General features: G+C 25.6%; 3 protein-coding genes across 5 annotated transcripts; 2 read left to right on the forward strand and 1 right to left on the reverse strand.

Moving 5' to 3' along the window:
* Window positions 1-3430, forward strand: LOC112594091 (charged multivesicular body protein 7). Its single transcript, XM_025338713.1, has 7 exons — window positions 1-436; window positions 1864-2059; window positions 2126-2506; window positions 2597-2716; window positions 2782-2886; window positions 2946-3099; window positions 3162-3430. The coding sequence occupies exons 1-7, from the start codon at window positions 189-191 to the stop codon at window positions 3242-3244; spliced, it is 1287 nt and encodes a 428-aa protein (XP_025194498.1). The 5' UTR covers window positions 1-188; the 3' UTR covers window positions 3245-3430.
* Window positions 3431-5752: 2322 nt separating this feature from the next.
* Window positions 5753-10885, reverse strand: LOC112594092 (eukaryotic peptide chain release factor subunit 1). 2 transcript variants are annotated; one of them, XM_025338715.1, is made up of 10 exons: window positions 10536-10885; window positions 9066-9241; window positions 8870-8997; window positions 8677-8787; window positions 8379-8609; window positions 8177-8306; window positions 7786-8006; window positions 7565-7712; window positions 7260-7358; window positions 5924-6010 (listed from the first exon to the last, which is right to left on the reverse strand). In XM_025338715.1, exons 1-9 carry the CDS (start codon window positions 10625-10627, stop codon window positions 7279-7281), a joined length of 1317 nt encoding a protein of 438 aa, XP_025194500.1. In that variant the 5' UTR covers window positions 10628-10885; the 3' UTR covers window positions 5924-6010; window positions 7260-7278. The 2 variants fall into 2 exon arrangements, with proteins under 2 accessions (XP_025194499.1, XP_025194500.1); XM_025338714.1 differs by lacking the exon at window positions 7260-7358 and having other exon boundaries at window positions 5753-6010; window positions 10536-10881.
* A 149-nt stretch (window positions 10886-11034) lies between these two features.
* Window positions 11035-13852, forward strand: LOC112594093 (SRR1-like protein). 2 transcript variants are annotated; one of them, XM_025338717.1, is made up of 2 exons: window positions 11035-11170; window positions 13058-13852. In XM_025338717.1, the coding sequence occupies exon 2, from the start codon at window positions 13128-13130 to the stop codon at window positions 13740-13742; it is 615 nt and encodes a 204-aa protein (XP_025194502.1). In that variant the 5' UTR covers window positions 11035-11170; window positions 13058-13127; the 3' UTR covers window positions 13743-13852. The 2 variants fall into 2 exon arrangements, with proteins under 2 accessions (XP_025194502.1, XP_025194501.1); XM_025338716.1 differs by lacking the exon at window positions 11035-11170 and adding an exon at window positions 11922-12435.
* The last annotated feature ends 936 nt before the right edge of the window (window positions 13853-14788 follow it).

Here is a 14788-nt window from a genome sequence, read left to right on the forward strand (position 1 = left end):
AGCAGTTAAATAAAATTTCTAAGTATTGCGTTTGCATTCACTCTTGCATACAAATTTAAAATATTGTTTGCACTAATAATTATACTCTATAAAATACTGCCTTCTGCCAATATTCCATTCCTGTGCACGAGTGGTTCATGAAAGCGTTGTTTAATGTGTTATTAAAGTCTTAATAATCATCAATAAATATGTCTAATCCAAAATGGTCTGAAGGTCTATCTGATGAACGGATTAAAGTATTAATGGCTCCATTTAAAAATCGGTCTGTAAATGAAGTGAATTATGACAACAAAATGAAATTCTGGAAAAATACAATTGTATCAGAGTGCGACCGTAGGCACCGATGTTCATTTTCTGTAAATGAATTGAAAACATGGTTCTTAATTAAAGGACGATCGCCATTATGTCTACTGACGGTTGTTGAGGATATGTTTAGGTAAGTTTGGTTTACCAAAATCCTAAACTAGGAAAAATAAAATTAATAAACCATAATACTTGAATCAAACTACTTCACCATATCTATTATAGATTCTGTTAAGTTTATGACTAAATTAGACTTAATTATACATTCACATAATGCATTCATAAACATTTCTTACCTATTAAGATTTAATTTCCTGCTAAATCCATTTATTCTAGCTTTTCAACTATAAATCTATGTATTATTATAATTTGAAATAAAATTTAATTTAATTTTTATAATTTAGAATAAATTTTGATCATTAAATAGAACTTAAAATTCATATGCCTAAATTATAATTGGAAATTTATAACAAAACGTTGGTACCTATTAAATTGATTATAATTTTAGTCATTTTTATTTTTTATATTTTACTTTTGCTTTTGGAAATTGTCTTATATAAGTAATTAAAAATAAACTAAGTGGTACTCAAAAACATGCCTTTGTGACAATCAATGATAACACTTTCCAAAAGATCCTGGCATTGATCATTTTTTGTGTGAGATATAGTTTATTCTAATTTGAAATAGATTTTAGTAATATGTTGATAATAACTTTAATAGTTAATATAGTATACCTAAACTGGTTGGAGTATAATTAAGTTCATAAACATAACATAATATTTTAAATATTAATTATTTATATTTATTATATTACTAGACATTATTTCAAAGAATCCATTTCTTCAAGTGTATATATATATCAAATGTGGCTATGTTTACTATTAAAATAAACTATAAACATAATATTTTTGATTTTCAAAAAATCTTTTCATGAAAATAATATTCTGCTTATAATATTATTTAACTTCAAAATTATTATAAAAATATAGATATAGAATATATCAGCGTTTCTCAAACTTTTTTATCTATGGAACCCTTTTGATGTTTACTTTTATCGTGGAAACCCTACCTTTTTTTAGCTTTTTAGCTTTTTTAGGATTATTTTCAATAAAAATTATAAATATTTCATATAACAACAATATGTTAAAAGTATTTGATTCATAAAATTTATTAAAATAAAAATAATAACAATAACAATTGTATATAATAATATTTTAATTAAACTAAATTATAATTTTAATGAGATAAGTGAAATTGATTTTTATTTTTACAAATATTCTTAATATTGGGTTTTATTGATGAAAGTTGCACAAAAATTTTTTTCCCCTATTAGCCATTTCTTATCTTTAGTTAGATATTTTAAAGTAATTTTTCTCAAAATTTTTAAAAACATTACTTAAGCTTCATGGAATCCTAAAGTGATCTCTGTAGAACCCCAGAGTTCTGCGCAACACAGTTTAAGAAACACTGAAATATACTTATTATAATATCATTAATATTTATGTCCAAACTGTTTGTAAATGTATTACCATATAAGTTATAGTTATATTTTTCATTCAGAGAAGGTAGTATAAAATCCCGGTCAAATTTTGAGCAAATGACGTCTCAAAGCAACAGTAATTGGTCAACTTGGGCAGTAAACACCTTAGTAAAAAATCCATTGTCGTGGTCTGTTGATAGAATTAAAGAATCAATCTTACCGCCTACTCCTGTTATTGACGAAAAATCTGAATATGTTGTCTTACATTTGATTGAGGTAATACATTTTTTCATAAGCTTTTAATATTTTACTATTCTTAAGTGCTGTATTTTTATTTTTAAGAACCAAGCTAATGAGCTATTTAACACTATTTCTGTGAATGAACAATCACAAATTCTTTTTATGGATGATTTACAAAAAAGACTTCATGAAATGTGGAATTATGATGTGTCAATGTCTTCTACTGAACTTATAGTACACTCTTTGGAAATTCGTAATAAAGTTTTTGTTGAACGCGGTGAACATCTAGTAACCAACAAGACATTAGTTAAAATCGCAAGTCGTGACAAAGATGTTGAACCCATTTCTGAATTAGAAAAAAATTTTTTCAAATTAAAAGAAACTGAGAAAATATTAATTGGTGAAATTAGCAATATGGATTTTGAAAAAGAATCCTTGACTAAAGAAGCTAAAAGTTATATAGCCAAAAATATGAAGCCTATTGTAAGTTTTTAAACAACATTTCTTGCATTTGTAATACATATTTTCTACTATCAAATATTAATTTAGTATAAATCAATTAAAAAATTTTAGGCACTAACATACCTGCGAAAAAAGAAAGAAATTGATAAACGAATAGAAAAGCAGCTGAAATCACTTGACAATGTGCAAGCCTTAATTTCAAGAATAGAGGAATCGAAATACAATGCTGAAGTAAATAACAATTAAAAATATGATTAAATAGTGTTTTTACCAAATTTAAAATCATAATTCTATAGGTATTGCAATCATATGCTCATGGACTTGCAGCTTTAAAGCTTTCATCTAAAGATACTGGTCTCACAATCGATAATGTTGATGAAACAATGGCAGAATTAGCTGAAGTATTTACAGTCTAGTAATTAAATAATATTGTTATCACTTTTAATTATCTTTATTACAGGTCATAGACGAACATAAAGATATGCAATCAGCAATGGGTAGTTTAGTCGATGTTAAGGAAAAGTACAACGAACAAGAATTAGAAAATGAATTGGCTGACCTATTGAGTAAAAATGAACCAATAGCATCAAACACAGGAAAACTTAATATTTCAGGTAGAATATTTGTAGCATTTAATATGTCAATAGTAGTAATGATGGAAAAATAAATTTTACAGACCTACCAAGCGTACCGGATAACAGTTTGGAAGGTGAAGAATTGGACCTTGACCGGAGATTCCAGTTGTTGAGAGAACAATAAGTAAATTAATTAAGAAAATAATGATTTTAAATAAATACAATATATTCATGTATATCATAATTTTATATATTTACTTACATTATAAATAATTATAGCCAAACTGCTAATAATGTACAAACGTTATTGTGGTAATTTGCTATTTTTTTTTACAAGAAAAAAAGAACATTGTTGATAAAATATACTTACATTTTTAAATAATTAAAAATTAGTTTAAATATTTATCATGACTTCTGGTTTTCATTTGATTAAAATCTAAGTAAAACGGTTAAATTAATGTATTAGTTTTATTATTCTATTTTAAGAACACAACATGTCAATACCAACTACTTACAATCATACATTTTTGTCAACTACCAAATCATTAGCTTTGTAATAATCTTAAGCCATATTCTTAATAAATTACATTTGACATCTAGTCAACAATCTGTCGACTTTCATAACTAGATAATTCTAAATTTACTAGTAGTAGAACTATGATAATTTGAATTGAAAATGTTTTAAATCCTATAACTCTCAAAGTCTGTACTTAACATAACATAAATTAATGTGGTGTTTTCTTCTAGGTTAGTAGAGCTTGTACATTTAAACCTATAATTTTATCCATGTTTAATACAATTTTATTTACAATTTATATTTTGTTGGTTCAATTAATTACTCGTGTCTAAATTGTTGTTATATCAGTTAAATAACAGTTATGTTTAAGGATAATACTAGAATAATCCTAAGTCAAATCAGCCTTTTATGGTATTGCCCTTATTTATATTTAATGATTAACGTATTTATACATTGGTGTGATTGAATTGTAAAACATGTACTCCCTAATCATTGGAAACAGACAACAGTACACTGTTCTGAAACGCGAGAATGCTCTACAACATATATTATTTTGGTTTGATATATTAACTGAAAGACTTTATTAATCATTTAAAACAACGGGAAAGTTTTCCAACATTAAAATAAATTATAGAGTGTATTATCAGATTGAATTCAAATTGTATGAAGATACTCCTGTAGTCTTGTCCAATTATAACAAAAAAACAATAATTAAATTGTGCAAACCTAAATTAGGATAATCTTATGTGATACTAACTGTTGAACAGTAAAAAAACAAACAATAATTGTAAACCACATCTACTTGGAAAAAAGTAATATAAAACTATTATTATAGTAATATTTAAATATTTGTGTTATCATATATAAATATAATTATCCATAGCTAAAATAAATAAAAATGTAGTACTTTGATTTAATAATTCAATATGATTGGTTTTATTCTACTCGAAAAACCTAATTCTTTTTTCTCATTAAGTATATATTATTATTGGTTACAAAATATTTTGCCTACGAATTTAAATATATAAAAAAATGTTGCAATACAATTTACAACTTATTAAAAAAAAAAAACTTTGTACGTATTAGAAATTCAAGCTTCTATTTATATTTTTTACAATTAAAAAAAAAATATATATATATAGTAAAAATATAAATTAGGCTAAAAGTTAAAACAAAAAAAAACTACCTATCTAAGGTGTTCCACTCAAAAGCATTTCAATAAGTCAAAAAATTCTAAGGCCACTCCTGTAGATAAATAATATTTTAATATAAGACGTTGTACAAATTACAAATTGTATACTATCACATGATCGCTTAAATATTTGTACTCCACCCAAAGAGCATGTATGCACATTAAGAATATTTTATAATGCTGGTAGTTTTTAAAGATCTAAAAATTAAACTAAACCAAAGAATTAAAATTTTAGAGATTAGAATTTTTTCTTGTTCGTGAAAAAAAGCATAAAAATACATATTTGTGGACATAAAAAAATTTACTCTAAAAATAATTTTTTTTTATCTAATTATATTTATTTTTTATAGCAGTTGAGCAAATTGAATAAATAAAAATAAATATGCAATTGTGCCTTTGCAGTGTTGAATCAAATATGCACTATTCTCTGATAATTCCTACTAAAATTATATAAAGCCTGAGAAAAAATAGTTGAACCGAGTTGTACAATAATACCATAAAATCAATAAGTCAAAAATATAACTATCTACATAAAATATTAAAATTATATAATATTAAAACTATGTTTATAATAATTATTTTACATATAGAAGGAATTAAAAGGATGTAACAATGGTTTTTGTTAAATTATCAGACATATCCATTTTTGAAAAGTAGTACAAAAAGTAAATAAAACTATGAATAGAACATTGAGAATTTAATTTATATAATAATATAAATTAATTTAAAATAGGGATTCTTGAAGTTCATTGAGCCCAAATTAAATCTTTAAAAAAAAATTGATAATTAATTTTATAATCCAAGCATTCCAAAACAAAATTATTTTTCAATAACCTGTGTTAATACTCACACATCACCCTGTATTACTCACTGTAATCTACTTTTTTAATTTTATCATTGGAGCGCTTAAATAATAATAAAGGGAAACACAATATTGAAATGTTAAAAAATATAAATATATATTTTTAAATTTAATGGAATTATGATTATTTTTTTTACTTTTAAATAAAAAGATAACATCAAAGTAAGGAAATAATTATGTTTAAAATTATAATAGAATTCTTCTTTTTTCCAACATGCTTAAGCTAATATGAACGGTACTTATTTTAAGTTGCCCTAAGTATTCAATGGGTATTCTTTTAAACATTCAACATCCTAATAATCGTCAATATCATAAAGTTCATTTGGATCCAAATCGTCACACTGCATACTTTGAAAATCAACTTTATAACGTAATAATCCTGAAAATTATAATAAAAACACATTGCTTAGTAAACAAACAAATACACTAAAGTATAAGAAAAACATTTAAATAAGCAAGAAACAATCAAAAGACATATGTATTTTTACTAGTTACTACTATTTAAGTTCACTCTACATTGATCACATTATTGCCAAAAAGTTAATGAGTTTATATTATATTTGCTTCACATTTGTACTAAATTTTCTATTGTATTCTTTTAAATACAATTTAATTATAAAAAGTTTTGACAATATAATTTTAAATGTGACCAATGTAAGTGGAGAAAGTATGAACATTTTTTTATATAAATATTGCTTATTTAAAATGTGTATAAGTAAACTATTGAAAGTTTATCTTAAAAAAGCAAATATAACACAATAATTAAAAAAGTTTTAAGTAAATATAAAAATGAAGCATAAAAGACTCAAAAAGATATTAAGTCTTAAGAGACTTCACCTATTAGTAGAATCATTTTTATTCAAAAAAACAAAATCACTCAGTGATACTACCAACATATTAAAAAATATGTTATAATTTTAATAAAACTCAAACAAATATAAAACTTTACATTTAAAACAATACACCACAAAATATATGATTAAGTCAATTAATTAATCAATTAATCCATTAATCTAAACTTAAAATATTTCTTAGCAAAAAATTGTTACTTAGACAATTTTCTATAATTTTAGAAATGTAAATATATTTCTTGAAATATGAAATTAAAATTAAATTTTTTCATTAATTAAATATTCTTAGAGTATATTAATTATATCTTATAAACACTTAAAGTTCAAAATACAAAAAATATAAAAAATGTCACAATATATTTTAGCTGTTAAAATAAATATATTATCCATTTATTCACTTAAGTAATATTGTAAATTATTAATAATGATATTAACATTTATTTAAAACTGTTTATGAAAATATGTAAGTCACTATCTATCAAAGTAGTCAAATAAAAATATTAAATAACTAAAATTAGATGTTTTACAAACAATTTTGAATTCATACAAAATATTTTAGTCAAATTAAATTTTCTTTTATAGAATTTATTAATTGTGATTAAAACTAAAGCATACCTAAGTAAGTTTAAATTTTAAATAAAAATATAAATAATTATTCTAATAAAAAAATAAAAAGAATTGCATTTAATTATGCATGCATTTAAATCAAATCAATACAAAATGTACTCATGCATAACATAACACACATCAGTATTTGTTAATTGTAAATGAAGCTACCTTGGGTTAGTAAATTTAGTTAGTAATCATCAAGATTCACATCGTCCAATGGCTCATCCGCTTGCAAGGACTGAAAATCAACCTTGTAGCGGAGTATGCCTGTCAATAAATTTAAATTTTATACTTATAGCCCAAAGGTTAATGAATCCAACCATAATTTAAAAATAGTATTAATTATTAAAACTTATTAACTAGTATATTATATATAATTAAATATTAGATATATATCTAAAAATTATGATAACATTTATTTGTTTCCATTGCTAATATAAATAATTAATTTTTTTAAATGTATAATTACTCACCTCCTATACCACCAAATCCTCTAACAAATTGTGATCCTTCTTGTGATTTATCTGTGATTATTTCTAAGGTAGCTCCAAACATTTTATAATTATTAGCCAACCATTCTAAAAGTGGCTGACACTCAACTAATTCCAATTCTACTCCAGTCTATAACATAATATATTTTAATTATTTTAAAAATTGTCGTTATTGTTAATTGATCAAGATCAATTAGACATACATCTCTTTCTGTAAAATGTGTTTTATCTTTTTCTTGTTCTGGTGTTAAATGTAATATTTTTTCTTCCGCTGTTGTATGATTTTTCAAGACATATCTCTGAATGTCTAAATTTTCCCAACATATTAATGTTTCTACAGATCCAAGTTCTAGAGCTTTTAAAGTATCCTCAACACCAAAACAATATTTTCCAGTATCTTGACTGATCTCATCAAAATATCGTCCTGAAAACAAAGTAATATCACAACTCAAATTAAATAATTTATGTTATCTATAAAATAACAATGGTTAAGATAATAATTTAGTATAATATGAACATTATTACATCATATATTTAAATTACTGACACTAAAAATATATTCAATTCATATAGAAGCATTAGATAGATTTTTACCTATTAATTTTTTTTCTTGAATAAATTTAACATTTTGTAATGATTCAGCAGCTAATTCGATTGCTTGATTAAAACCATTTTCACCACCATAAGATACATCAACTAATTTAATAATTTTAGCTTGTAACCGCTAAAAGAAAATTATTATTATTATTATTCAACTTGTATTACAATATTTGTAATAAGAATTAAATATACTTACAGGATCAAACATATCAGATTGACTAAGTTCTGTTTTAAAGTCTGCACTACCAGCCAATATTAATCCAGCTATATTAGGTTTATCATTTGTAATAAATAGCTGAGTGGCTACCTCTGCCACTTTGCGTACATAATTGTGTCGTTTTTCCATACGTAAACGAGCAAAACGTAAAGCAGACTGACCTCCTCTACCGTGTTTTTTTGGTAAGTCAACAGTAAATTTATGAAGAACCTAAAAAATGTGTATATTTTTTTAAATTATAAAATATATAAATAACAAAATTTAAAGTTAATCAAACCTCTCTGGTGTTTCCTTGCAATGTACCAAACAATGCACCATTACCATCCATCACAATGAAACCAAATTTATTGTCATCTGCTAATAGTGCTGTTAGTGCTTCTGTATGAAACTTTAATATAAATCATTGTTAATACTTAATAGGTATAATTTAAATTAATGTGTTCTTGAGTGAAAACTTAAATCATTTTTACCTTATTATCACAAAGGTACAAAGAAGTATTAATGGGTTTGAATGGCTCAAAATCAATATTGACTTTCTTTTCTTTACCTTCCTCAGTCACAATGGTTCCACAATATACAACTAATCCATTAGGCGGAACTAATAAATAAAACATTGATCATAGTTAATAAATAAGACAATAATAAAATTAAAATTAAAATAATTACCTTTAGTATAAAGTTTTAATCTTTGCTGTACTGATGTAATAGCACCCAATACTGACAATCTGTTTACACGTGACTTGATGTTTGATGCAGTACCATATTCATCAGCCAACATTTTACTCACTCTAGAAATCTGATCCTTAGGTGGTATAATTAATGATATCATACTTGTTCCATTACTAGAAATAAAAATTTAAAAATTGTAAACATGGTAATTGGGTTATTTATGTTAAAATATTATGCTTTGCTTCAAAAACTATCATTGATCTTTAACACTTCTAAAAATAAAATTGATTAACCATTAAATATTATTATAAATAGCAACTTATATGGGGAATACTATCTTCTTTCTAATGCAAAACAATGTCTTAAAAATCATAATTTAAATAGACCAACACGAGAGTAAAAGTATAGACACAAATATGTATTTTTTATATAAATTTCCATTAGTATCCTAAATTGGTCCTAAAAAATTACTTTAAATAAAATCACTCATATAAATATATAGATTAAGTATGCTTAATATTATTTATAATTTCTTTATTTGTTTTTTAAATGAGTCTAATAGTGATTTATAATATAATAGTTCTAGATATAGATATTTATTTTAATACAAAAAGAAATCATAACGTCTTCCAGTTTCCTAAATACTTCCAAAAGTATTACCTAAGTAATGTAAAGATATACCACACCCAGAAGCTATAAGAGCAGAACATTAGATTACTTCTGGTATAAAATAACTAATAGGGATATATCTACTTATCAATTATCATTTTTAACTTATAAATTAAAAACATACTTAAAGGTTTTTTTAATTTACCTTATTGTTTAATACATACATACAATAATATTTATTATGAATTATACAATTCAATAAAAACTATGGCTACCTATCTAACATAAATACAAATTTTAGGGAAAAAATATCTAATTCCTATGAAATGTGTTTTGTAATATTGGACTTTGAGTTATTTAGAATCTAATTTTTAAAAAAAAACGAAACCAGACAATAAAAACAATAATATAAGTTATATTATTATGTACATGAAAGTTATAATAATAAAATATGTTGGATAATGCGTACTGAAGACATTTATGGCCAATGCCTACAGTGACTTTCATTGTGAGACATTTCAAGACTGGTTATAAATAGTATAATTATAAGTGGAAAACAATATTTTTTATGGAATTGGATTGAAATTAAATATAAATTTATTTGCAATGTATTAGTATAGACTATTCACTATGGGACGTGACTTAAGCAATTTCGGACGTTGACCTAACAAAAATATTACTTTATACCAATTACTATAGGAAAACTCCGGAAATCATTTTATTAGATATCGAAATATACACTCGTTAGGCATACCAACGTCTTGTGGGGCACATATGCAATGGTAGCGACGAAGTAGTACCTCAAACATAAGTAGGTAGGTATGCATAATAGTACATTGATGTAATAACGTCACTTACCCTCTGGCCATTTCTAGACTCTTGATGAGTTTCTTAATCTTCCATATCTCTACATTGCGATCCGAAGTGGTCTCTTCGCCGTTAGTGGTCATTTTGGGCGAATAAGAGAAGAACGAAAGAACGATACGAGAAACTGAAAAAACGCACAGACGGCGGAATAGCGTGCGACTGTGTCGACAATTCTCAGCGGGTTTCTACGGTTGTCCGCGACCAGGGCAGTGACGACTGGCGGACAACAATGGTATACAATAAAATATATTATACACCGTCGTGTCAAATTTTATTTTTTTCTGAAATTTGATCAATTAAAATGTGCGGTTCGGCGAAGTAGGTTAGGCAGGCGCGAGGAACACACTCGATCGCGCACACACACTGACAAACGTCACACGCACACGCACGCACGGCCAAACGGTAGGCAGCAGTCGTGGACACGGGCACACGCACACGACGCAAACGCACGCCACTGGTCGTAGTCGATGGGCAGACGGTCGGGGTGCAGTGGTGTGGTCCGCTAGTCCGTGATAACTGATAAGACGAGGTGATAACGCGGCCGCGGCGTGTGTCAGTGTCCGCCGCCTCGTCAGCTGCGACACCGTTTTGACTTATGATCCGCAGCGGGTAATGCGCCTGTGACGGTAAGAGGAAAAATGTAAATCGTAATTCAATATATCATTCGTCATAAATCATAATTAAACATAATCGTCGTCAATTCATCGTAATTCATTACTGTGACGGTAATTCATAAACGGTCGACCTAATGACCAAAAAGCTCTCATTGTCGTCGTCTACGCTTACTTCTAATCGTTTACGGTCGGGAAATCCGTTTATTGAAATTTTGGCAATAACAGTATAGGTACTCGCTCGAGTTGGGGCCCGCTTAAAATACGCACGAATGTGCATTTCTTGTCGATGACGTTACAAAATAGAATTACACATTTTTGTCGTGGAAAACGAGTGACGTAATGACGTGGGGTTCAGCTCTGAAGACGTGTGTTGCTACACGATTGCGTCTCATACGCCATTACCGTCCAGAATAAACTCTAATTTTTCGAAATTTTTGAAAATGTTGATAAACTACGTGAGCGGGAAAAAGGATCAATAAAAAGGGATAGCGAAAGTGAAAGGAATAAATCACTAAGTCTGGCAGATCACAGCGACATCTGTGCTTGCGAATGCCGGGCCACGTTAGTCTTTACCATACATGTCTACATATTATGCTCATTGGACGGCCACCGTCTGTAAACGAGTTTGCGACTGGACAGGGCATGACTGAAGTCAATAGTTCAGTTTCAGTATTCTGAAATCTGTGAGCAGAATCTTGAATTGTATTTTTATGATTTGAAAATTTGACACTATTGCCTTTTTTTTTATTGATCGATGATTATAGTGATACCAAATTATTATTTAAACTTTAAAATTATGAAACAGATGATCTATTAAAATACATGAATGGATAAATATCTCAACAAGAGCAAATGTATAGGAATTAGGAGTAAAGCGTGCTTGTACTATTTTTTCTTTTTATGTATAATGTACATTGACTGCTGACTACTGTGAATAGTGAATAGTGTAAATTAATTAATTAAATACTTCTCACCTATCAGCTATCACAACACATTCTCAACACTATCACGTTTATAGTAGATAATAGAATATTCTAAAAATTTAATATCTATAGAGATAAGAGTTACTAATCCGAATTTTCAAATATTATTATTTATTTATTTGTTTTTCAAATTGTTCGAAAACTTGAACGATTTAATGAATATAATGTATTTTAAAACTTAACTAACCTAAGATAAAAGTTATGAAGTAGAATTTAAATTTTGTAATATAATAAAATTATCATGTCAAAAAAAAATCGAAAACTCTTTTCAACAAGAACCCAAAAATACAAAAAGTAAGTACCAACTCCTAAATCTATTAACTAAATGAACACAAAAACTAATTACACTACATAAAATGTATATTGTTAATTGTTATAGTTATACAAGTTAATGACTTTATATTTGAAAGAGTATTGAATCTATAGATTAACAATAATGTATTTATTTTTATTATTCAATCATCATTAAAGTTGGACTTGGTTTCTCAATATTGAATTTGTTAACAACATTGACCAACTATTTAATAAAACCAATAGGATTATATTTCTGAGAATACAAATAAAATGCTTAGTTTTAGTGATTAGTATTTTGCCAAAATAAATGAATGATAAACTTGTTTTGCTATTAGTTATGTTGTTATGTAAAAGTATGAAACTTAGTCCATTATTCCAAAAGAATGATGAAAATTTACTAACATTTAAAAAAAAAGTTTGTGAAAAATCCTTTATTCCAAATAAATTCTAAATGTAGAATATGAAAGAAGAAAAAAATAATGATTTGGAAAAATTATACTACTCAACATAATTTATGGAAACATATATTTTATTATCTACCTATTTAAATAACCATTTAATAATTGAGTTTATCAATTATATACTATATTATGCTATTATTTATTTATTTTTTATTTTTTAGGAGCATAGAAGAATGTACAAATATCATTGCCACTTCTCCTTTTTGGATACAATTTTCAGCAACTATTAAAATGGTACTAAATGGATCCAATCCATCATCAATTCTATGCTATGGACTAGGAAATTTTTTTGAGAGTATACAATCTAAATACCAGTTAGGTTTACTTTTAACAATTAAGAATGAATTTAAAGTGAAAAACTGTTATGTTTATGATCCTAAATTCACGGATGCTGAACGTACCCATTTAGCTGAAGTTGGATGTGATTCACTTTGTGAAAATGAAGAAGGAAAACGGCGTTTGTTACCTGGTACATTTGTATATATGCCTCATTGTCCAAAACAGTTATTAAATAATTTATTATGGGCTAATTGGAATAAGGAAATATTAACAAATTGTATAATTGTTTGTAATAGTATTGATCAAACAGTGACTTCAACTTTAGACCGGATTTTAAATAAATATGCTTATTATGTACAAAAAATATCTCCATACGTCATAGAAAAAAAATGTTGTGATAACTTTATTTATGATGATGTTTTCAATGATATGGCACTTCATATATTTCCTGATGAAAAATTTAAGGAACTAGAAAATATTTTTTGGGAACGTGGTAAAGAACCATTGTATGATAATGATGAGTTAGAATTTATAACAAAATTTGAATGTATGTCTTTCCAATCTTAATAAATAATCTTTATAATTCCTAAAAATATTAACATAATTATTTTTTGATGATTCATTTATAAATTACTATTGTTTGTTTATATATTTTACTGATATTGTGCATTGGACACTGAGTGATATATTTGTAAAAATTGTATAAAAATATATTAAAAATATTTTATTTATCTAATTTGGACTAATGTTTTGTTTCTTCTGATTTTATAATAACAATATTACTATAAATTCAATTATGATACTAAATTCTCAATCTTAACCAATAAAAAATTTTTAGGGTGTTGGTAGATGACAGATATGATAAACAAAATTGACTTAAGTTAGGTTAAGGTATCTCACATATATTTATTGTGCTTAATTGTATAGATCGTATATTTCTTGTAAAAATAAAAAAAATAAAATAAAAAAGTTTTTACTGAAAATATTTTTAAAAAATTGGGAAATGGACAAAAACTCAATTCATTCATATAAAATATACACATATACTAAACTTTCATACTAAGATTCATGAGTAACTTATTTTTGTTATATGAAAATAAGTTTTGATGCTAATTTTACTTTTATATCTAAATTTTTTTTTTATTTTAAATAATATTCATTATCAGTGGCATCATTTAAACAAAGATCATTGGAGTAGCACTTGGCTCAAATCCTCCCTCCCCTCAAAAAAAAAAAAAATTGTTTTAAATGCAAGATTAATGTTTGGCAATATTTTTAAATTAAAAAAATAATTGATATATTATATTCTTAGGTTTTAATTAAAATTTATCAAAAAAAAAAAAAAAATGATTTTAAATTTTATTTAATACATTTTATAAGTAAGTATTTTTCATAATGCTATAAAATAGTATGAATGTGAAGAAATATAAAGAAAATTAATAGTTAAAATTAGTGGATTTATATAATTCAACAAACTTTTTTTGATATTACAACAAATTTCTAGAATTAGCTTTGTCAAACTTTATATTTATTTAATTGGCAAAATTTTTTGAGATCTAAGAAAAATCACCCATTTATTTATTATACAGTTGTAATAAGATTTTTAATCCTGT

This window comes from Melanaphis sacchari, unplaced genomic scaffold (assembly GCF_002803265.2).
Source record: "Melanaphis sacchari strain LSU unplaced genomic scaffold, SCAv2.0 Contig21_pilon_pilon, whole genome shotgun sequence".
NCBI classification, from domain to species: Eukaryota; Metazoa; Arthropoda; class Insecta; order Hemiptera; family Aphididae; genus Melanaphis; species Melanaphis sacchari.

Excerpts from the sequence above, each read along its gene's own strand:
- LOC112594091 (XM_025338713.1), top strand. The coding sequence starts at position 189 with ATGTCTAATCCAAAATGGTCTGAAGGTCTATCTGATGAACGGATTAAA. Across the intron at positions 2,060-2,125 it reads TTGTCTTACATTTGATTGAG|AACCAAGCTAATGAGCTATT; the intron begins GTAATACATTTT and ends TTTATTTTTAAG. Across the intron at positions 2,717-2,781 it reads AATCGAAATACAATGCTGAA|GTATTGCAATCATATGCTCA; the intron begins GTAAATAACAAT and ends ATAATTCTATAG.
- LOC112594092 (XM_025338714.1), bottom strand. The coding sequence starts at position 10,627 with ATGACCACTAACGGCGAAGAGACCACTTCGGATCGCAATGTAGAGATA. Across the intron at positions 9,242-10,535 it reads AGTCTAGAAATGGCCAGAGG|TAATGGAACAAGTATGATAT; the intron begins GTAAGTGACGTT and ends TTTTATTTCTAG. Across the intron at positions 8,998-9,065 it reads ATTAAAACTTTATACTAAAG|TTCCGCCTAATGGATTAGTT; the intron begins GTAATTATTTTA and ends TTTATTTATTAG.
- LOC112594093 (XM_025338716.1), top strand. The coding sequence starts at position 12,383 with ATGTCAAAAAAAAATCGAAAACTCTTTTCAACAAGAACCCAAAAATAC. Across the intron at positions 12,436-13,057 it reads AGAACCCAAAAATACAAAAA|GAGCATAGAAGAATGTACAA; the intron begins GTAAGTACCAAC and ends TTTATTTTTTAG.